The sequence below is a fragment of the Archocentrus centrarchus genome, chromosome 6 (genome assembly GCF_007364275.1).
Source record: "Archocentrus centrarchus isolate MPI-CPG fArcCen1 chromosome 6, fArcCen1, whole genome shotgun sequence".
In the NCBI taxonomy this organism is placed as follows: Eukaryota; Metazoa; Chordata; class Actinopteri; order Cichliformes; family Cichlidae; genus Archocentrus; species Archocentrus centrarchus.
Genome location: NC_044351.1, coordinates 11,480,461 through 11,502,782, shown reverse-complemented (window position 1 = coordinate 11,502,782; position 22,322 = coordinate 11,480,461). Strand labels below are relative to the sequence as shown.

At 40.4% G+C, this 22,322-nt stretch overlaps 1 protein-coding gene across 1 annotated transcript; it reads left to right on the top strand.

The window, feature by feature from the left end:
- The first annotated feature begins 1,909 nt into the window (after nt 1-1,909).
- ireb2 (iron-responsive element binding protein 2) lies at nt 1,910-21,211 on the top strand. The gene is made up of 22 exons (XM_030731541.1): nt 1,910-1,975; nt 5,136-5,222; nt 5,524-5,689; nt 5,925-6,062; nt 6,246-6,482; nt 7,148-7,217; nt 7,414-7,597; nt 8,847-8,986; nt 9,338-9,509; nt 9,695-9,795; nt 11,064-11,180; nt 11,357-11,516; nt 12,665-12,800; nt 15,258-15,342; nt 15,423-15,579; nt 15,921-16,045; nt 16,522-16,626; nt 16,947-17,089; nt 19,066-19,213; nt 19,437-19,559; nt 19,673-19,858; nt 20,449-21,211. Exons 1-22 carry the CDS (start codon nt 1,951-1,953, stop codon nt 20,557-20,559), a joined length of 2,916 nt encoding a protein of 971 aa, XP_030587401.1. The 5' UTR covers nt 1,910-1,950; the 3' UTR covers nt 20,560-21,211.
- The last annotated feature ends 1,111 nt before the right edge of the window (nt 21,212-22,322 follow it).

The window sequence follows — 22,322 nt, the reverse complement described above, 5'->3', positions numbered from 1 at the left end:
GCGCTGTCACGTGATCTACTTGCGCATTAGTTCAAGCATAGATATGAGTTGAAGTATACACATGACGTTATGAATAATTCCTGTTAAACACTCCTATCATTTTTATTTCATTACGATTTTAAATAAAGTACACAGTTTTTTTTGTTTGTTTGTTTTTGTTTCTTGTTTTGTTTTTGCTGTTTTTTAAAGATACCATCAGACTTACTGGGCACAACTCCCAATCTTATTTTGGTCACTTATTAAAACTTAATTTAGAACCCAACTGATATATCTTACAAATATATTGGTGTATGTTTGTCTAATTTGCACCAGTTTGAAAACACACAAGGCATTGCTGAATTATTTAATGAATGTGATCTCAACCCAACTGAGCACCCAATCGGATTAATCTGCTAGACGTTGCTCTCCAACTCCATCACTGAAACACTAAACTGAGGATATACTTTTGGAGGAATGCTGTCATGTCCCTCTAGCACAAAGTCAGATATATTCGGCTGCAGGGACATAATTCCAGTGTCTAATTTGCCTTGTGTGGGGATGTAAATAAGAAGATAACAAAGAAAATACACCCAAATCACCTTCCCACAAACAGACAAGTATACCAGTATCTCCACTATGAAGACTGATAACCAAACTTTACATCCACAATGATCTCATTCTCAGAAGTATTGAGCCTGCAGGTGAATTTATACATGAAAAAAAAAAAATCTTTAAATGTTATGACTCCAGCAGTTATAAGCATCTCACTTAAACGGAACCATCTTGGTCTCTTCAATAACAACCTCACAGTATCATTATATGTTAAAAGACATTTCCATAAGCTTATAGTTCATCCACAGTTGTGCTGTATGCAGAGGTGTACATTATGCCCTAAATAAAGAGATCTTCACTCTGTACATGCATTAAATATGTGTGTGTATATATGGTTGCAGGTACAAAATACATTTCACTGTGCATTGTACTGTGTATAACTGTGCATGTGACGAATAAACACTATCTTATCTTATCTTAAATCTGCATAAGAGGATGCTTGCTTGTGCATACATCATCTGATGTTGTCTATAAATATCGTCATCTGTCATTTGAGCTGTAATAAGATGTCCAAAATATCTGACCTCATTGCAGACAGTATGATTATTATCATATGTTTTAAAAGTCAATAAAAATATGTTGGAAAAAACCCAAGTTTTTAATTGGAAACCACTGTTTGGAGGTAAATCAATTAACTGATAAAACAATGAGACAATGAACATTAAGATAATTACTTCTACAATTACTTCTTCTTTCTACAATTTTATTTTCAAATTTGCCAGTGACCTGTTATCTCATTAATTATTGATAATTTTCACAATTGACTAATCGAAAAACACAGAAACACCTAAATATATATATTTGAGATGTTTTTTTTTTTACTAGTATTCAAGAAAATATATTGTAGCATCTCAAAACTGATCATTGCGTGAGATAAAAAATGATTTTGTTATTAACCCTCACTCACCAATCTATAAAATGTGTGTTTTCTTAAAATTATTTTTTATTTAATTCAAAAGCCACTATTTTTTTACCTGAACCTTCCCTATTTTATGCTTACATTAACAAAAGTACTTTTTATGTTGAAACTTTTCTAAAAATTTTATGTTAACATTTGCAAACGATATCTGATTAATTATTTGTAAATTTGCTTAAAAAACACTGGGAAAAAAAAGCAGTCACCTAAATATATATTTTACATGTTTTCTTCCAAGGAGTCTATAAGACACGGTATGGAAGAAAACAGCACTGAGCGATGTTTGCTGTTAAAAAAAAAAAACAGTGATTTTGTTGTAAAAAATTTTTAATTTCGTCAGTAACTATAGATGGGCGTGGTCATAGATCTCTGTGCTCTGATTGGTCGGCTCTCTGCTGCCTGCTCAGTTGTGAGAACGGGTCGTGTTGATTTCAGATGCCATCATGGCGCACACTTCCCCAGTCAAAGGTAAAGGGATTTCTTCTCTTAAGCTTCCGTTTTAGCTCACATTTTTCACGTCTTTTAACCTAAAACACAGATATCGCTTTTATAAAGGCGTCCTTGTATTGAAAAGGGCTGTCGTTAGTTTTTTAAGGCTATATGCAACGTACGCGGCGTCACACTGTCAGAGACATAAAAGCTAACGTTAGCTAGCTCAGTGATGCTTAGTATACAACTAAACTGGGAAATTAGCTCGTGCCAATGTTGTATTTTCTCGTCTTCCTGTATTATCGCAACTTTAGTGCACATTGTGTGAGTTTATATTTTGTGTTAAGTACCTTCCCCCCCTTATCTCTTTAAGATGTCCACCCGGTAACACGATAAGTACTTGGTTAGAGAGAGTGTGCTTCACGATAAGAGGCAGTGTTAGCAGCCTGTTAGCCTTGAAGCCCGTCTTGGCATGCAAAGATGGCATAATGTACGGAGGGCGATCCCAGACACAATTGTCATGTATTAGTCACAAAATAATTGTCTTTACAAAGTGTAATTTTACAGTATATTATTAATACAAGCTTTTTGGTTGAGATCTTTTGAAAATGGCTTTTAAAAGACTGCAATACAACGACACTGTCTGGCAAAAAACATCCAGATGATGGTTTACCTTTGAGCTGATTTTGCAGTAACTCTATTAGATGTGTAATAGTAGTAATATGTTGCTTTTTGTCCCGCTTCCTATTCAGTGAGTACAGGTCTTCACTTTCACGACTAATGAGTCTTTTTTTAGTTTTTGCCATGTTTGAAATCGCCAATAATAATAATAATAATAATAATAATAATAATAATAATTCTATATTTTCTGTCCTCACTGCTTTCCATACAGTTTGTAAGAGATGAACATATATGCTAGGCCTGACAAAGGCATGCAATAAAGTAAAGCTACTTTCACCTGCTCCCGTCGTTACAATAGCTCAATAGCTCCGCCTATTTGATGTGGCTTATTGTTTTTTTTTTTGTTTTTTTTACACCGGATACTCTTCCCGACGCAGCCCTCAATCCCTCAAAGGGATTTGTGTCTCCTCCTGGGATCGAACCAGAGATCTTTTGCTTGTTAGGCGAATTTTAGAGGTTAGGAGTTATCTGCAAGCTGCTTGTGAGCTAGTGGATCAAAAGAAAAACAAACTCTGCAGTGAAAATGTTATATACACACACCAAGGCATTTTCCAACTATTTGTGTTACATACATATGTACACGTATGTAACACAAATAGTTGGAAAATGTGTTACATATGTGTACATATTTTCATTTAATTCCTTACACTAACTTTACCACCCATCCACTGTTCTTGTGTTAGTATTTTTCTTCTTTTTTGACCTTTTTTGTTTTTTTTTTAATAGTGAAAAGTTACGATAGACAGAAAAGTGGGGAGAGAGACAGACAGGGGAAGACACAAAGGAAAGGGCCTTAGGTTGGATTATGTTAATAGTTTTCTATGATAAAAGTTCTGTTTTTACACCAGTTTAGGTCTGCTTGGATAAAACTGCGCTAAGTTGCAACATCTTGTTTGTTTGTTTGCCCTCATCTCCAGCAGTTGCAATAACGCCCCTGTTGGATGCATTTAGAGGAAATACTGTGGATGAGGGTGATAAGAACCCCCCCTCCCCCCAGTATGTCATTCATGTTGGTGTATAATCAGATTTGTAGGAATTTCACTGAACTAGTTTTATATTCGTATGTTTTATTTATTACATAATATATTCTTTTAAGATTTATGAATCAAATGCTACAAGGACTCTTGAGGTTTGAGATAGTTCAGCATTTTTAAAGAAAAAAGCATTGCTTTGAAAGTTAGAAACCTGAGTGCTAAAGTTACAGCACAATGTCCTGTTGAGAGACCACTGAGCAATGCTGTGCCAAGACTGCACTCTGTACAGGGCTTTACCACTTGTTTAGCTTCATTTTTACACCAATTCAATCAATATTTAACTGCTACATCCTGATTTTACAGGGCTCAAGATTTTGATCCCAACCATCATGTCATGAAATGCTAACGTGCTTCTTCATAGTCTTATGCATAGAGATAGGATAATTAATCTTGCAGAGCTTTGCAGCAGTCATTTTTTGTAACTTTTACGCTCGGCTAACCACATTCTTCAGTGAGCATTTTACTACATTTAAAGACCAGAAAAGAAGTTATGAAACTATATATATATATATTTTCTGCTTCTCTTTTTTGGTACTGCATTTTCATTCAGTTCATTTGCACTGTGCATTCAGCAGTTTTTCAGTAATATACTGTCCAAGAAACATATTTAAATATCACAGCCAGAACTAGCCCTCCAAAGGGTCCAGTCTGACTCTCCAAAGCTTGAAGCCAAGATACTTTGTGTTGCAAGGTGTTTTACAGCTTTCTTCCTGACAAAAACATTACCCATGACCTTTCATACCACATTAAGAGTAGATGGTTAAACCAAAGAGCTGTACTTCCATGTTTGTTTCTCATGACAGTTGACTGACAGCATGTGGAAAACCTGAGACATATTTTTAAGATTTCACCTGTTATTCTTAAGACACCTCAGGCTGGTCATTCATGGAAGAAGTACTACTTCTTCACACTAAACAAAAGGGAAATATATTTATTTTTTATAGTGTGCATTGACTTTATTCGTTGCACCCATTGGAGATCAAATTGGGCTGTAATGAATTTAATATCTCTGATCTAAGATGTCTTAAGTCTTGTCCTTAAATCACATATTTCAATGGGTAAATGTTAGTGAGGTGAACTTTTTATAGCACTGGATTTAACCCTGTGAGGTCCAAAGTGGGGTTCATGGCACCACCTTTGTGTCCATTTGTGCGAGTCTTTGGCTATGCAAAATGAAGGATTTTGGTATGCAACATACGCAGACATGCTTGTGTGCAGATGCTGATTGGTTGAAAAGTGGCCTTGAAAGGGAAAGGGAGCAACAGTGGAGTTCACTATGAAGGGGGGGGGAAGCACGTGAAAAATCAAAAGTGGCACAGGAAGCACCAACAGTGGCTGCAGTGGACAGTTTTCATTGTTTTAAACATTTCACTATAAAGTTCTATTTTTCCTCGGTGCCAGCAGGAGGTAAACTAAAGCACCAGCTGGGTGCGTTAATACACAGACTGTAATTAGTATTGTTTTGTTTTGTTTTCTTGCTGCAGAGCACCCGTACAGCCATCTAATCGACACACTGAAAGATGGCCAGATCAAGTTCTTCAATCCGTACAAATTAAACGATCCAAGATATGGTGAGTTGAGCCCTCTGATTGAAATGTTTTACAGTGTGTTTAAGGACATTGTAGAGTCAAAATGTGTCAGCGTGTAATGTTGTGTGTACCACTATTGTGTCTCAGGATAGCTGTGTAAGGTGAAAGATTTTTCTTGAATTTAAATGTAAAAGCCTTCAGTGTGTTGGTTTAATTTGTCAACAAATTCTCAGAGCACATCTTGACAGTTAACAGTTGTGTAACGAGGGCACTTAATGAACAGTTAGACCTAATTACACATTGTTTAATCCATGGAAATGACTGTTTTGTTTGGTCTGTGCAGACAAGCTGCCTCTATCCATCCGCGTCTTACTGGAGGCAGCAATTCGTAACTGTGATGGGTTTTACACAAAAGAAGACGACGTCCAGAACATTTTGCACTGGCAGCAGCAGCAGAATAAAGCCGAGGTGCCGTTTTCTCCCGCTCGGGTCCTTCTGCAGGACTTCACGTGAGTTTCGCAGGGCTTTACATCAGCGCTGTCCTCTGTGTTGGAAAACATGAGATGTAATCAGTTTATCTTCAGCTGGAGAAAGCAGAATGGATAGATGAGTGATAGGATGTGGGTGACGCAAGTGACACACCAGCAATTAGTTTATCAGATATTTTGTCATCTTTCTTTGTGCTGTGTGACATAAGCAAGTTTTTTATATAATATATATATTTTTTCTGCTTTCCTTTGACAGTGGTATTCCTGCGATGGTGGACCTGGCAGCCATGAGGGATGCTGTGGCCAAACATGGTGTGGATCCCAGCCTAGTCAATCCTAAATGCCCGACAGACCTCATAGTAGACCACTCATTACAGATTGATTATAGCAAATGGTATGTTTGTGTTTATGTTAACCTTTTTTTGTAAATGGCTAAATAAGATCATGGAAGTAAATGAACACGTATGACTTCTCTGTTAATGATCATGGAAAGTCAGATTAGTAAAAATACATTCTCGCTGTATTTGTGCGGATCTGCTTTATGAATATAATGTTTCCTTTTAATATTATTCTACAGTGCCATACAAAATGCTCCCAATCCTGGTGGAGGGGACAGTCCAAGCCAGGGCCCCTCTCGCTCAGCACACTCTAGGCCTCCGTCCAGAGGGGGCTCACAGTGCGGAGGCCAGCGGGGCTCCTGCAGTAAAGTGGCCTGCAGCGACCCTCCGGGCTCCCCGGGCCAACCTCCAGCCTCTGTCCAGCAGATTGAGAACACACCTCTCCTCTGCCCTTTCCACCTGCAGCCCGTCTCTGAGTAAGTTTGGTGGCTGTAGCTCAGTAGGTAGAGCAGGTCACCTACTGATCGGAAGGTCAGCGGTTCGAATCCTGGCTACTCCGGGCTACATGCCAATGTATCCTTGGGCAAGATACTTAACCCCAAGTTGCTCTCCGACCGTTCTGTCGGAGTATGAATGTGAGTGAATGTTAGGTAATTAAAAGCACTTAGCTTCATAAAAATGGAAGTGCTTGTATGAATGGGAGTGCATGGGTGAATGCAAACAGGTTGTATAAGCGCTTTGAGTGCTCTGACTGAGTAGAAAAGCGCTATATAAGAACTAGTCCATTTACCATTTACCATTTAATATGTTTATATGTTAAGGTTAATATGCACGATGAAGCAGTGGAATACAGACTTCATCCCTCAGTAACTGTGGAGAAGATGTGAGCTGTTCTGCAGCTGTCTTTTATTAATTCATTGATAAAACCTAAGATAAAATTATTCAGCTGCTTGACGAAATTGTGCTGCTTTTTAAAATTTCACAGATTTCTCTTTGTGAAATCACATGATAATCAGATGTTTTAACGCTCTCAAAAAGGGCAAATTTCAGGTCAAATGACGTGACATTCTTTTACTGACCAACACAGAATTCCCCTTCTGTGTGTTTACTGATGGCTTATTCCTTTTTTTTTTCCCTGCAGAGTTGAAACAACTTTGAAAAATCAGGAAATGGAACTGATCAGAAACAAAGAGAGGCTTCAGTTCTTTAAAGTGAGAAAATTATATTTTATTACGTTCTGTGCAACTATCTGAGAAAAAGAGACTCTTTAGATGTCTGAAAATACTTGTTTTCATATGGTTTATAGTTTTTAGTAATTTATCTGAGTGAAAAAAGTCACCATTTTGGGTGATGTAATGACTGTTTTGTAGCTGAATGCTAACATGTTTCATTCTGTTTGCCAAACAGTGGTGTTCAAAAGCATTTAAGAATGTGAATGTGGTTCCTCCGGACGTTGGCGCAGTCCACCAGGTGAACTTGGAGTATCTGTCCAGAGTGGTGCAGGTCAGCGATGGTTTCATCTACCCTGACAGCGTGGTGGGAACTGACTCTCACACCACCATGATCAATGGCTTGGGCATCCTTGGCTGGGGTAAAAGATTTTTTTGACAGTTGTTGGCATTTTGTTAACATGAGAACATGTTATTCAGCTGTGTTTGAATAACAAAAAGATGATGATAAACAGAACGAACCAGAACACAAAGTACACTACTATATCCAAGACAGGGTAACTTTGCAATGCAAACTTCTCTGCTATTAAAATGCTTCTAATTTTACACCACAGATAAAAACAAAATGGGAAGCTGAAGTGAATACAGATATACCACAGGATAGGTGGAAATGAATATGTTTTAGAGCACATGTAATAACCAGTGCGCGGAGGGAATTCAAATGCAAGGTAATCATGACATTTTATAAACACCAGTAAAACTGGTAATACTAGTAATACTGGCTAAAATTAGTACAGCACTATCAAACGCTTGTTGGAGAAATTGTGGTGCACATATTGCATTCTATCTCTCTCCTAAACCAACAGTATTTATAGAGAAAGTATTTAAGGCACTTAAACAGATAGTCCATCAGCGATTTCATAAAGGAGCCGAAGGTGGAACTTTTTTTTTTAAATTATGAGCTTAAATTGTACCTGTGACTGTATAAAGGCCAGGTTTACTAAGCAGGTCAAAGGAGCATGATGCCACAGTCGCAGAAGTGCACTGATGGGTGGGTGAAGTTCTCCATTCTACCAAAAGCAGCACAAATAAGCAGGTCAAAAACAAGCAGACCCAATAAGGGTTTAACATACTAACCTAAATAATCCAGTGTAAGTGCAGGTTTTTACACATGCGCTTCTTTTTTGGAAACAGCACAGCATTTCAGATCAAAAATGGGCAACTTCTGCGAAAGGAATTTTTGAGGACTGTGTGTGATCTGTGGATAAATCTGACTGCTCAGGAGGAGTTCAGGATGTATTTGCTTTATTACAAACTATTCCACCACATAAACCTGAAATTTGTGTGTAACAGTCTGACACATTAGATGCGCAGAACAACACAAAATATTTTCTGTCAAGTTCTGATCCCAGTTGTCATAGGGCAAGAGGCAGGGCCCGCAACCCTGAACTGGATTGATGGATATGAAGAAATCATTAATGTACCATATGTGTAAATGCAGAGACTTGTACATTGCTGAAATGTGACTAAAAACCTGCGACACTCCAAATCACTCTGTGTTCACTGTAAAAACTACTTTGGCTTCCTGTTACAACCAATACAAGGCAAACCTTGTTCATGCCTTTTACTGGGATTTTCAATTTTAATCTCTTTTTTTCTTTTCTCTGTCAGGTGTCGGGGGAATTGAGTCCGAAGCCATAATGCTGGGCCAACCAGTGTCTCTAACCCTCCCTCAAGTGGTGGGCTGTAAACTGGTGGGCTCCATTAACCCAATGACCACATCCATAGACGTCGTCCTTGGCATCACAAAGGTAACTCTTCCCTACTTTTGTGTTATGTTTCTTTACTCATTGGCAGAAGAGAGCTGTGGTATTGGGATGCACCTGTCTGATACTTGGATCAGATATTGGTCTGATCCTGATGCACAAAGCTAGATTGGGTTTTGATGCCAATATCTGTTCATCTGTTCTGTTCACATAACCTGAAATAAAACCAAAATTAAATTAAGTGAATAACTTTCATATAGTTTCATACAGTGTTGTTTTATCATTGTATACTATAGAGAAAAAAAAGGTAAAACTGAAGCATGAATACTTGTTGTATAAAAGTCATCTTGTGTCTTTATGTGCACTTATTTCTTGTGCGTTCCTTTTTTCCCCCAGCACTTACGGCAAGCTGGGATCGCTGGGAAGTTTGTTGAGTTTTTTGGACCTGGTGTCTCCCAGCTGTCAGCCCCTGACCGAACCACCATTGCCAACATGTGCCCAGAATACAACGCTACTGTCAGCTTCTTCCCTGTTGACCAAGTCACACTCAAGCACTTTAAAAAGACGAGTGAGTCAGCCACAGCTACCGTTTACAGTGGCAAAAAAAAATTCTTTTTTTGCATTTAGCAGCTTACATTTTCACTCTGAATGGACTGCATATGTGCTGCTATTACAAATGTCCACTGTCATCAGATTTTTTTGAGACCTTGTGAACCTAAAAAAAAGCTAAAATGTCACTATCCACTCCTCCAGATTTTACCCGGGAAAAACTTGAATTGTTGGAGTCTTACATGAAGGCTGTAAAACTTTTCCGAAGCTATGAAGACCCCTCGGAAGACCCCCAGTACTCTGAGGTAATTTGTATATCTTAATCCAACTCTGTACTTAAAGTGACATCATGAGAAGTTGTTTATCTATTAAAGACAACCTATAATGCTTTTTCCTAATACTTTTACAGTATATTGCCAAAGGTTCAAATAGTGAGGCCATTGTATGTACAAATAATCCCTGCTAGTTTCAGACAATTTCTTTTACTTTTAGCTTTGTATGATGTCTTTGAGAGGGGATATCCCTAAGGCCCCAGTCACACAGGCCTAGAGACCAGTTGGGGACCCCGAAAAATGTGTATTCCCCAACCGGTTGGCAAGTGGTTGCTGGCAATCGCTATAGGTGAAATTGGTTGCAAAGAAGTATATCATGCTACACTGAAAACCTTGTGATTGATTTGGTCATCTGTGGTTGCCTGTAGTTTGCATGGAAGATGTCAAATTGTCTGCAAGCACTTGCCAACTACTTGCCGAGCATTAGTGAAACTGTAAAAAGTTTGGCGCAATCTAGAAATAGAATTTCCTTGCTTTCAAAGTAAAAGTTGTGCCTTTTGAGACATGTTATTTGGCAGTAAGGCAGAAACTTTTACAGGTTTTATTTCTGGTTTGCACTTTACTTTTTTTGAGTTTCATTACTCAGCAAGTATTTTGCCAGTATTTCCTGAAAATTTGGCTTCTTTTGTGCAAACTATGGGCAACAGCTGCAATCTGGTAGCAACCAAAGCAGTCACAGGGAACCTCCAACAACCACTCGCCAACTGGTTGGGGAGTACACAGTTTTCCTTGCTGACCAGAGGACTTACCCAGGGGGCATTATAGGAACATAACTCTGGGTGTTAGCACAGAAGCCCCACCCACCTGCTGTTCAAACCTTCTTTTTATGAGAGGCAGCCAACCAGAAGATGCCTGGCAAAACGGAGCGGAGCTAAAACTGGCTGTTTCAGACAGTGGATAAACTAAAGGCTCGACCAATGGCCACTACAGGATATATAGGGATTATTTTGAACTGTGAATCATATAAAACTACTCTAGTTGATGCCAAGAATACAAATGTGGAGTTAGAAATAAGCAGAATAGGTTGCCTTTGATCAGTGTTTTTACTAGATTTTGATTCAACTGTACTAGATTGTGGTGTCCTGCTGTTCTGAATATGTTTTTATGACATTCAGAAACATAGTAATGACAATCTGACAAGTCCCATCATGGTTATGCTTGCAAACAGCAGCCTAGGGGGCAGAAGCAGAGGGTATTACTTTACATAATGAGCCAGATTAAAGCTAATGATCTTTGTGCAGGTGATTGAGATCAACCTGAGCTCCATTGTGCCCTACGTGAGTGGACCGAAGAGGCCACAGGACAGAGTGGCAGTCAGCTGCATGAAAGAAGACTTCCAGAGCTGTCTTGATGAGAAGGTAACAAGCAAAAACTGCATAACAAAACTTTCACTTTAACTCTTGCATATTTTGGTTTTTGGTTAAGCTGCAGGATTTCAGTAGATTATGGAGGTGCTGATGACGCGTTGTTGACGTCTTGCCTGGTAGTTGAGTCAAGAAAAACTGTAATTATACTTTCTTTGGTTTGTTTTCAGGTGGGTTTTAAAGGCTTCCACATTTCTAAGGAAAAGCAGGAGACCCGTGTTCCTTTCTTGCACTGCGGTCAGGAATACCAGCTGGGTCACGGCTCAGTGGTCATCGCTGCTGTCATCAGCTGCACTAACAACTGCAACCCATCTGTTATGCTGACTGCAGGTAAAGGACTGACTCAAAGACCCAAAAATCACATTTCCTCTAAAAAAAAAAAAATATCCCCCTATGTCATGTGACCCAGTTAATCTTTACAATTAGTGCAGTTTCTTCTAATTCTAACGTGTAAGATCAAGAAGCTTGTAACAAACTTTATCATCCATTAGGGCTGTGCCATAATATATTGTCCATGATAACATTGGTATAATTTTTGTTGACGGGATATAAAAATGCCACATTGCAATATGCTGTAGCAACACCATTTGTTTACATTCCCTAGTGCACACAACGATGAGAGAAGCCCAGACATGTCTGACAGCAAGAGCCCGGTGTCAGTGTCTGATGATGATTTAGTGAAAAGGGAGCTTCTACAACAACGTCCAAAAGAGCACAATGCTTTGCAAAATATGCAAGAAAACTGTTCTCACTAAAGGTGGAAACAACAACCTTGTTTCACCGCTTGAGACAAAAACACAGTTGAGTACAGCCAGGCTATGAAGGAGGGGATACTAGCAGCTAGTGATGTGCCACCCAAATGTGAAATGACTTAACCAAGTATCACTGGAGTTTTTTTGCAAGACGGAAATTATTGATGCAGTTATATAGTGGAAAAGGACTGCTTTAAGCAGCTGGTTAAAAAGCTTTACTCATAGCTTTACTTTGCTCCTGATGAGTTACAAGATTAGGTTACTTTAGTTGCAGTTAAACTAAAGTAATACTTAACATTTCCAGGGAAAAAACTAAGTAGGCTACTTTTGTGTTTACTTATACTGTGTCACTGGATATAAGGTATCACTACTATTGCACTATAATGCTGCAGCTGTTGGCACCTTATTTCAGTAGATTTCAATTAGGTAGTTTATTATCAATGATAGTAGCTAGCTGGAAAAGAAGGATGGAAAATGCCCTTCATTTATTTAACCTTATAAATGCTGCTGCCTGTAAGCTGCATGCATCGATAAAATGTTGCTTAGTAATTTTTCTTATATATCTACATATTATTGGAAATTTTCTTTCTTTTATTGTCCAATGTTGAAATCAGGTCATGATTTCAACATTGATTTCAACATCATTTTGTCTCTTTTTACTGCCATTCTCTAAATTGTTTTGGTACATGCGGCTTTGCATAATGTAGAGGTATTTATGATTGACAGGGCTTCTGGCCAGAAAGGCTGTAGAGGCCGGGCTTGTTGTCAAGCCTTATATTCGGACCAGCCTGGCTCCTGGAAGCGGCATGGTCACGCACTACCTCAATGCCAGTGGAGTCTTGCCTTACTTCAATCAGCTGGGGTAAGTTTACACAGTAACAACACAAACAGACACCATTTTCTCTTTAGCATCAAGGCAATGACCTGGAATAAACTGGCATTTGCATGTCTGGAAAGGGTTGACTTGCAACTGATCAGTTCACTATTGCCCAGGTAGTTTGTAAGATGGTTTTAAGATATATTCCCATGCACCAAAAAAAATCCTTGTGATTACTTTGGTTGTTAGCAGGTTGCCACGGTCACCTGTACTTTCCATGGAAGACGTCAACATGTCTACAAACACTGCCCACTACTCGCAAAGTAGTAGTGTAACTACAAAAAGTGTGACAAACCAGAAGTGGAGACTGTTTGCCTTCACAGAAAAAGCTGAACCTTTTGAAACATGTTGGTCGCAGCGGTAAGGCACAACTTTTCCTTTGAAGGCAGTCTCTGTTTCCAATTTGCACTGCAGTTGTCACAGTTTCACTACCATTTGCCAAGCAGTTGGCAAGTGTTTGCAGACAATTTAGTGTCAAAACTCATCAATCTGCTGCTGGCCAAAAGGCAGAGGGTTTGGTGCAGCAGCTCTGGAACACAAACTTGGGGTGATCAGGACCCTGTAACACCAGGCAGAAAGTGTCCCCTCTAAGGCAGAAGGAAAACAAAAGGAACACACAAATATTAAGAAAGCCCTCAAAACATGTGGTTATTCCAACTGGGCTTTCATCAAGTCAGCCAAGATGCACGGGAAAGAAGGTCAAACACAAACTAGGGAGAATAAGAATGACAAAAGGAACAACATTGTCATCCCTTATGTGGCAGGCTTGTCAGAGAAACTCCAAGCATGAGATCCCAGTATACTTCAAACCAAGTCACACCCTAAGGCAAAAACTGGATCATCCCAAGGACAAACCCCCCAAACACAAGATCAGCAATGTAGTGTATGCTGTCCAGTGCAGTGAAGAGTGCTTGGACGTCTACGCTGGAGAAACCAAACAGCATCTTGACAAACGAATGGCGCGACATAGAAGAGCCACCTTGACAGGACAAGACTCAGCTGTACATCTGCATCTGAAGGAGAAAGGGACTCTTTTGAGGATGCCAATGTTCACATTTTGGACAGGGAAGACAGATGGTTTGAAAGAGGAGTAAAAGAAGCCATCTATGTCCGCTGTGAACACATCATTGAACGGAGGAGGTGGATTGCATTGCCAACTTTACCTCGCTTACAGTGCTGTCCTGAGCTCTCTTCCCAGACGTCTCAACCCCCATTCACTCCTTTGTTCCAGTGACTTCAGTAGGTCACATGACACAATGGAGTGAAGTCCTAAATTGGTTTCATCTGAAACCACTGATTGTAATGACCTACGCCTTCTTTCACACCTTGGCACGTGATTATGCACAGGGGGCTACGCCCACGGGGGTTTAAGTACCTGGGTCTCTCCACCATTGCTACTTTCCCACCGCCGAGGAACCGGTTCGCGTGCCAGTTTTGGTTTGAGAACTGAAGAAGCCTTTTGGATGAGAGGTGAAACGTCTTCAAGAAACAAGTCTAGTCGCCCTTTTTTTCGGGCTCTAGAGACTAAAAAAACATTTGAAACCAATTGTTGCATTTATCAGTAATCAAATGATAGTTGTAGAAATGTGTGGCGCACGTGTATTGTGGCACGTGTGTATTGTGCATAATACTACAAACACACAGTGTCAGATGAGTTTTCCAAGTGTGGCTAAGGTTAGCAGCACTACTACCAGCAACCTTCTTTCCTTTTGGGTTAATGTCCTCTCGCCTCTGCAGGATGTGGTTATGAATTGCTATAGTTGAGTAAGGTTATGTGGCAGCTTGCTAAGCTTACATATGACTTGATTTTCAAGGTCAAAGACTTTCATCTGTTATTGTCCACATTGGTTTACAACTTTCTGTCACAGCGAGTGAGTGAGAGAGAGGGGCTGTAGGCCTGGCTGCATAAGATCTTAGACCCAGGAGTTAACGGGCATGAAATATGAATAATTAGATGCACCATCGTGTCTGTTGCCAACTGCTGCAGGGTATAGCAACGTTTAATCTAATTGATTTGTTACCCATGTCCCTAGAAACTACCAGAATTTACAAAATTGAAATGAAGACATAAGTAGTGTGTAAATAAGCTTTTAAATGAGATGTCAGTGTAACGACACAAGTTTCAACATATCTGCACTAAATTACTGTTTAGAGAGCCAAACAATACACGGACTTTACTGTCAGGCCTTCATAAATGTATTTATGACTTTATGTTCATTTTAAGCTCTTGCATTCACTTTTATGACCGGATAACTCCATGCTTTAGTAGTAATGAGTGTGGAGCTTTGCCTCGGTACCATGACAGCACTGTGGTCTGAAACAGTAAAACTTTATTGAACTTGTGTTATCACCTGTTAGATGCAGGGCTTGTGTGCTAAGGTGGTGAGAAGCGTGAATGATTCATATCCTTTACACAACACTGCGCTGTCTTTTCCATGACAGGTTTGAGGTGATTGGTTATGGTTGTGCCACATGTGTGGGGAACACGGCGCCATTACCAGAAGCTGTTGTGGATGCAATCAAACAGGTAAGATTCTCATCAGGCTTTAATGAGCTGCTTCTGCTGCTTTCAGAACAGTCAGATCTCCATGATCTCTTTTGTTCTAGGGGGATCTGGTGGCCTGCGGTGTGCTATCCGGCAACAGGCACTTTGAAGGTCGCCTGTGCGACTGTGTGCGTGCCAATTACTTGGCTTCCCCTCCCTTGGTGGTGGCTTATGCAATTGCAGGCACTGTAGGACTCGACTTTGAGAAGGAGCCTTTAGGTAAGGAATGTGCTGTCTTAAAGTATTTCCCTCAAAGCCATATTGTTGAAATCCTCATGGCAATCCATCGATGGAGCATCCTGTGATTCAGTGTCTTGTGCAGGCAGGTTTAAGCCAATGCTCTATTGCTAGAAATATTAAACAATAAACATAACAAAGACTTTCTTATTGAGACTTCAAGCAACTTTTATAATGTGTTTGCATGCTTAATTTTTTATGGAAGATGTCAGTGCTCTATTTTTACTGCTCAGGCAAAAAGCACCGTTCAGGCTCAGAAAACGTTTCATAATTTGATGGCCTTTTTTAAATTCCAAAAATTTGTTTCTTTTTTGTTTGAGCAGGTTTGACATCAGAGGGGAACGAGGTGTACCTACGAGATATCTGGCCGTCCAGAGAGGAGGTCCAACAGATCGAAGAGGACATGGTCATCTCCTCCATCTTTAAGGATCTAAGGGGAAGGATGGAGGTTAGGAGATGAATTTTAGTACTTTTTCAACTTCTAATGCAGTGCCTACACAAAAAGTACAGCATGAGCAGCAGCAGGCACAGTCCTCCTTCTGTGTATCTATACATTTGGAACCAATACACTTGAAGCCTAAAAGTATACTTCTTCAGGTTGCGATGAGCGTGTGTTGCTAATGCAAGCTATTAGGCCAGCTCGACCGTTTAAACAAGCTATTTTCAAGCATGTGTGCTGCATCCTGCGTGCTTTATCCTCTCGCCTAAACCACACAGAGTACTTCCAGCAGTGCACACACATCTGAAGCAGACTATTTCCTGTTGTGTTTTAGATCTGAGAAAGGAAAACTGTGGAAGCTGATTGATCCTGTAATTGTCTGGAGTTCAGACCACTGAAAAAAATGGCTGATTTATTTGCTTTTCTTCTTTTCATGTCAAGCAGCCTTAAGATTTTTTTTTTTTTTTGTCTTCACACTCTTTTAGAAAGGGAACACATTTTGGAACAACATTGAATGTCCAGACTCTGTACTTTTCCCCTGGGATCACAAGTCCACTTATATCCGATCACCATCTTTCTTTAGCAAATTGGTAAGTCCTCTAACCTCTGTGCCAGAAACAAGAGGTTAAGGGAGACTGAGCAACTCGCATTTCGACGTGGCCCTGGCGAATTACAAACACCGGCGTTTGACAGCTCTGAACAGACGAACAAATATGGCGGATGCTAGTTTCGGTCAGGGCTGCTTTTGGGGACGTCACAGGCCTAGTTCCTCAGCCTCCCTTAATCTCTTGTCTCTGTCTCTGCTACACATCCTTTGGTTGTGTGTGGACCTTAGAGGGTCTCCTGGTTTGTTTGGACTCCTGATGTTTTTACTTCTGCAGCGGTTAATGTCTAAATGCTTGCTTTTCAGAGTAAAGAGGTGCCTCCTCCTCAGTCAATAGAAAACGCACATGCCTTACTCTTCCTTGGGGACAAAGTGACCACGGACCACATCTCACCAGCAGGCAGCATTGCAAGAGTCAGCGCTGCTGCCAAGTACCTAATGAGCAAACGGTCAGTTGCAACGTTCAACCCTTGTGGGTGATTAAAGGCATATATTGTAGGGCTATCTCCCCCATAGTTTGATCATCCTGTCATCCCTCTGTGGGATCATCCACGACTGATGGCATCATCACCACCACAGGGCAGCAGAGGAGGTTAACATGCACCCATTTGTGGAGCACTATCCACCCTCCATAATGCACAAATGTAAAAAATTCAGAGGAGAAATTCACACACCTGGAGTTTTTCTCACTTCTAGCATGAAGACATGTTTCCCCTCTCCCTGATTTATTTATTTATTTTGGATGTTTTTCATACTTAAATGTTTCAGACCAATCAAGCAGATTTTAGCATTAGACAGAGACCCGAGTAAATAACAAATGCAGTTTTTAAATTATGCTTTAATGTATTAAGGGAAAAAAAGCTATCCAAACCTAGCTGGGCCTGTGTCCAAAAATAACTGCCCCCTAAATCTAATATCAGGTTATTAGGTTTAGGGGCAGCCGCCCTTGGCAGCAAGAACTGTAGTCAAGCATTTGCAATAACTGGCAATGAGTTTTTTCACGTCACTGTGAAGAAATTTTGGCCCACTCTGTAAAATTGTTTTAATTCAGCCACATTGGAGGGTTTTCCAGCATTAACAGCCTGTTTAAGGTCATGCCAAAACATCTCAGTGGGATTTAAGTCCAGACTTTGATTAGACCATTTCAAAACATTCAATTTGTTTTTTTTTTTTGTTTGTTTGTTTGTTTGTTTGTTTTAGCCATTCAGACTTGCTGGTGTGTTTTGGTTCTGTTGGATAACCCAAGTGCGCTTGAGCTTCAGGGCACAAACTAACCCAGACCATCACACTTCCACCACCATGTTTGACTGTTGGTATGATCTTTTTATGAAACACTGTTAGTTTTACTTCAGATGTAACGGGACTCAAACCTTCCTCAAACCTCAGCTTTTCTGAGACAATCCTTTGTGTACTTTTTGGTCAGCAGTGGTTTTCTCCTTAGAACTCTCCCATGGATGCCATGTTTGCCGAGTCTTTTTCTTATTGTTGAATCATGAATACTGACTATAACTGAGGCGATTGAGGCCTGCAGTCCTTTTAGATGTTGTTCTGGGTTCTTCTGTGACCTCATGGATGAGTCGTTGATGCGCTCTTGGAGTAATTTTGATAGGCCGGCCACGCCTAGGAAGGTTTACCACTGTTCCAAGTTTTCTCCATTTGTGGATAACGGCTCTCACTGTGGTTCACTGGAGTCCCAAAGCCTTAGAAGTGGCTTTGGGACTCTTTCCAGACTGATAGATGTCACTGTTTCTCAGCTGTTTCTTGAGTTTCTTTAGATCATGGCACGATGTGTTGCTTTTTGAGATCTTTTAGCTCTACTTGACTGATTTCTTGATTTAACAGGTCTGGCAGTAATCGGGCCTGGGTGTGGCTAGTGAAATTGCAGCTTTCTCAAAAATGTGGTTAATCCCGGTTAATTCACGATTTAACAAAGGGGAGGGATTACATTTTCACACAAGGCCAGCTAGGTTTGGATAGCTTTTTTTCCCTTAATAAATGAAAGCTTTAAAAAAAAACTGCATTATGTATTTACTCAGGTTATCTTTGTCTTATGTTACAATTTGTTTGATCTGTTTTGGGAAAGGGGCAAATACTTGATTTAGCTTTACTGTAATAAGTACATAAGTGATCAGCTGAAGAGCTAAAATTCTTATTTGTCTCCTCCAATCTTCACTGTGGCTAGACACACACACACACACACACACACACACACACACACACACAGCAGAGTTTCAGAGACAAGAACATGAACCTCTCTGCAAATGCACTCATGTTATGCATAACCTCTGGATATTCTGCTGTGGTTCCACACATCCTAAGAAAATATATATACTGAAAGCTTGCACAAAAGATGCAGCTGTTCCCCACCAGAGAGTGTTTGCCACCAGAGAGTCTGCTAAAATGTAACTTTGAATTTATTCTTCAGACTGACACCGCGGGAATTTAATTCATATGGCGCTCGCAGAGGGAACGACGCCGTGATGACCAGAGGCACGTTTGCCAGCATCAAGCTCCAAAATCGATTCATCGGCAAACCAGGCCCGAAGACTTTGCACATTCCGTCAGGCCAGACAGTAAGTGTAACACATCCTTACTGGTTTTCTTGTTTTTGTTTCGTTGGGATGCACACGCGCGTGCTGCGCAGTTACGCCGGTCAGGCCTGTGACCTTTGAGCAGCAGCGTCTGTGTGTCTAGCACCGGTGGTTGCTACAGGTTCGGGCCAAACTCGAAGCTGTGTTGTTTCTACCACAGCAGAGCAGCTGCACATAACTGCCCTCTTCCTGTGTGTCTGCTCAGCTGGATGTCTTTGAGGCAGCTGATCGCTATCAGAGAGACTCCATTCCCCTCATCATCCTGGCAGGCAAAGACTACGGCTCTGGAAACTCCAGGGACTGGGTCGCCAAAGGACCGTACTTGCTGGTAAAGAAGCTGCAGTTTTCACTTACATTAATGTGGCACAGTTTACACTATAGTACTTAAATTCCACAATTGACCCACTTTTTTAAAACGAACTTCCTCACTTTTTTTTGCAGGGGGTGCGTGCGGTCATCGCTGAAAGCTTTGAGAAGCTGCACAAGAACCAGCTGGTGGGAATGGGCATCATGCCGCTCCAGTTCCTGTCAGGCCAGAACGCTGACTCACTGGAGCTCAGCGGGAAGGAAAGGTTCAGCATCACCCTGCCGGAGAGCCTGAGTCCGATGCAGCAGCTCACTGTCAAGGTACACAACGTTTGCTGCATTCAACTTCACACACAGCTTTTGCAAAGCTAAAGTTGTTTTTAAGCTGTAAACTAAGTGATATACCTTTGAAACATGGGGTTAATATTGACACTTCTGTGTCGCTAATTTTCTTTTTAGGGATACCATACCGCATAGTTTTCCAACAAAAGAGAACAAGCTCTAGCTTCAAACATTACTGGGGCATTACAGGAGATTCTAGAGGAGAATCTCTGTTGCCCTCCTTTTTTCAATGGCCCAAGGATCACTGAGGAAAACTTGCCTCTCGTTTCCACGTCCCCTCTTCTTTGTGTCTGGCAAACATTTTTTGAGTGTTGTACAGCGGGTGCAGTTGCATTTGCATCAGCTGGTCCCAAACAAAAAAGAAATTCACTCCCACAGTAACTAGCAGTAATTAAATAAAGAACAGCAAGACAGCATCGATAAATTAGAATTTTCCCCTGCATATTAATTCTTAGTTTCACATCATGTGTTTCCCACCACTGCTTTAAGTCCTGAACAGTAAAATAATCCCGTTCACTTGTCTTTGCTGAGTGGTGAAGTGACGCAGTTGTTCCCATTTTCTCTTGCAGACCAGTCAAGGAAAGTCCTTCTGTGTCACCGCACTGTTTGACACTGACATGGACGTTATCTTGTTCCAGCACGGAGGGCTTCTCAGATATGTTGCCCGGACTTTGCTCTGAAACGGCCTGCAGCCCTGCTTCAAGCGCAAGAACAGCAGCCCCTCTGCCATTTAACATCTTCATCGTGGAGGAAAGCGACGTCAATGCTGATGTTTTGTCTTAGGAGCTGAATTAGTGTCTCCAGACTTTGAAACTTTAGTGGAATGTCCGTTCTAAGACCTGCGGCTTCTGAATCACTACACACGGCTGTCTCAGCATTTAAAAGGGCACCGTTTCTCCTCACAAGATCATCGAGACTCAAGAAGAAGTGGTGACGTTCACTCAGTAAGGATCCTAAACAACAGCTGAACATAGTTTTTGGTGTTTTATCATACTGGAAGGACTTTTCTTTCATCTTGGAGTTGAGTCTAGAAGAATTCATCCTGCTTCATTCAACTGAAAAAAAGAAAAGAATTTGGCCTAGAAAGGCTAAGATGGTGCTAGGTACGATGGCATGAATACTTTGTTTTTAGGGTGCAGTAAAGCTTCTCCCCCCCCAACGTCTAAGTTTAAATATTGTTAATTTCAGAAATTTGCAGAATTGATGTCACCTCCCCATATTTTACATCAGGGCCAAACAATCTTATGTAAATTAAAGTGCTGTTAATATTTCACTAATCAAACCTGTTGCAGAAAGTACACTTTCCTCCTAATACAGTCACTTTTAATTGTGGAAAATTCTTCTTTTTTGCTGTTACTGGTCTCACCAAGTTCCCTTCATAAAGATGGCTTGTATTACAACTGACAGTGCTCTGCATCACATTAAAGGTTAATTAAAACACCTTTTCAACATTAACAGGTAAGCTGTTTGACCTGTGTCCACTCTTGTTGCTAAGCTAAGTGAAACGACTGCTGGCCAGAGCCTGAAGCTTAATTTATAGTGTGTCGAATCTCCATAGAGCAGAGGTCAGCAGCCTTTACATTTTTGGTGTTGTCTGGCAAGTGCTAGTTAAGCTACGTGTTGCTGGGCTGTGAGTTCAGGTCCCACTAAAGGACGTAGGGCCCTCATGCCACCCTCATGGAGTCTGATTCTGACAGTTTGGTCAGAAGCGTGCATGAGCAGCCTGCTGGAGGTCATTTTGGAGGGCTCTGGCAGTGCTTGTCCTGTTCCTCCACACAAAGGAGATCCCGGTCCTGCTGCTAAGTCTTCCATAAAGGGGCTGTTCACTGTAAAATTAAGCATACACGTTTTATCACTGGCCTGTAGTGCCGTTCACGTATGTGGATTATTTTTGATAAGTGTGTCACGGGGTCAACTTTTCATTAGGCAGCCTCACATCAAACTGACAGGATAATTTATAGTTACAAATATATTCAGGAAACAGAAAAATGCAAAAGGGAGAATAAACCTAAATAAATGCATAAGGAATATATAAAGAAATTTGAAAAATTAATAGGAACATAACTAAAATGGGAAGATAGTTTAGAAAAATATATAGAAGCAAATTTATGGCCTTTTATCAAATAATGCCCTTTTTTTTGATGATGCATTTAATGGCATATTTTTGTGTAATTATTTTTGAAAGCTTCAGTCCTCCATACACCACTTTAGTTCTATAAGAAGTTAGTCTGTAAAAGTTAAACCAATTATGTAACCAATATTTTTTAAGCTGCAGAAAAAGCACAAAGAACCAACATTTGTTTCTAGCTCTGAATCGATGCGTGGACAAGCTGTTTAATTGACCATTTCCCACTGGCGCCTCCTACAGGAAGACAAAGTAATTATACCTGATTCTAAAGAGAAGCCTGTCACTGTTTAACATACTGGGGAAGTGATGTTGGTA

Coding starts and splice junctions, on each gene's coding strand:
- ireb2 (XM_030731541.1), top strand. CDS start 1,951: ATGGCGCACACTTCCCCAGTCAAAG. Junction 11,517..12,664: donor ATCTGTTATGCTGACTGCAG/GTAAAGGACTGA, acceptor TATGATTGACAG/GGCTTCTGGCCAGAAAGGCT. Junction 15,343..15,422: donor TTGTGGATGCAATCAAACAG/GTAAGATTCTCA, acceptor CTTTTGTTCTAG/GGGGATCTGGTGGCCTGCGG.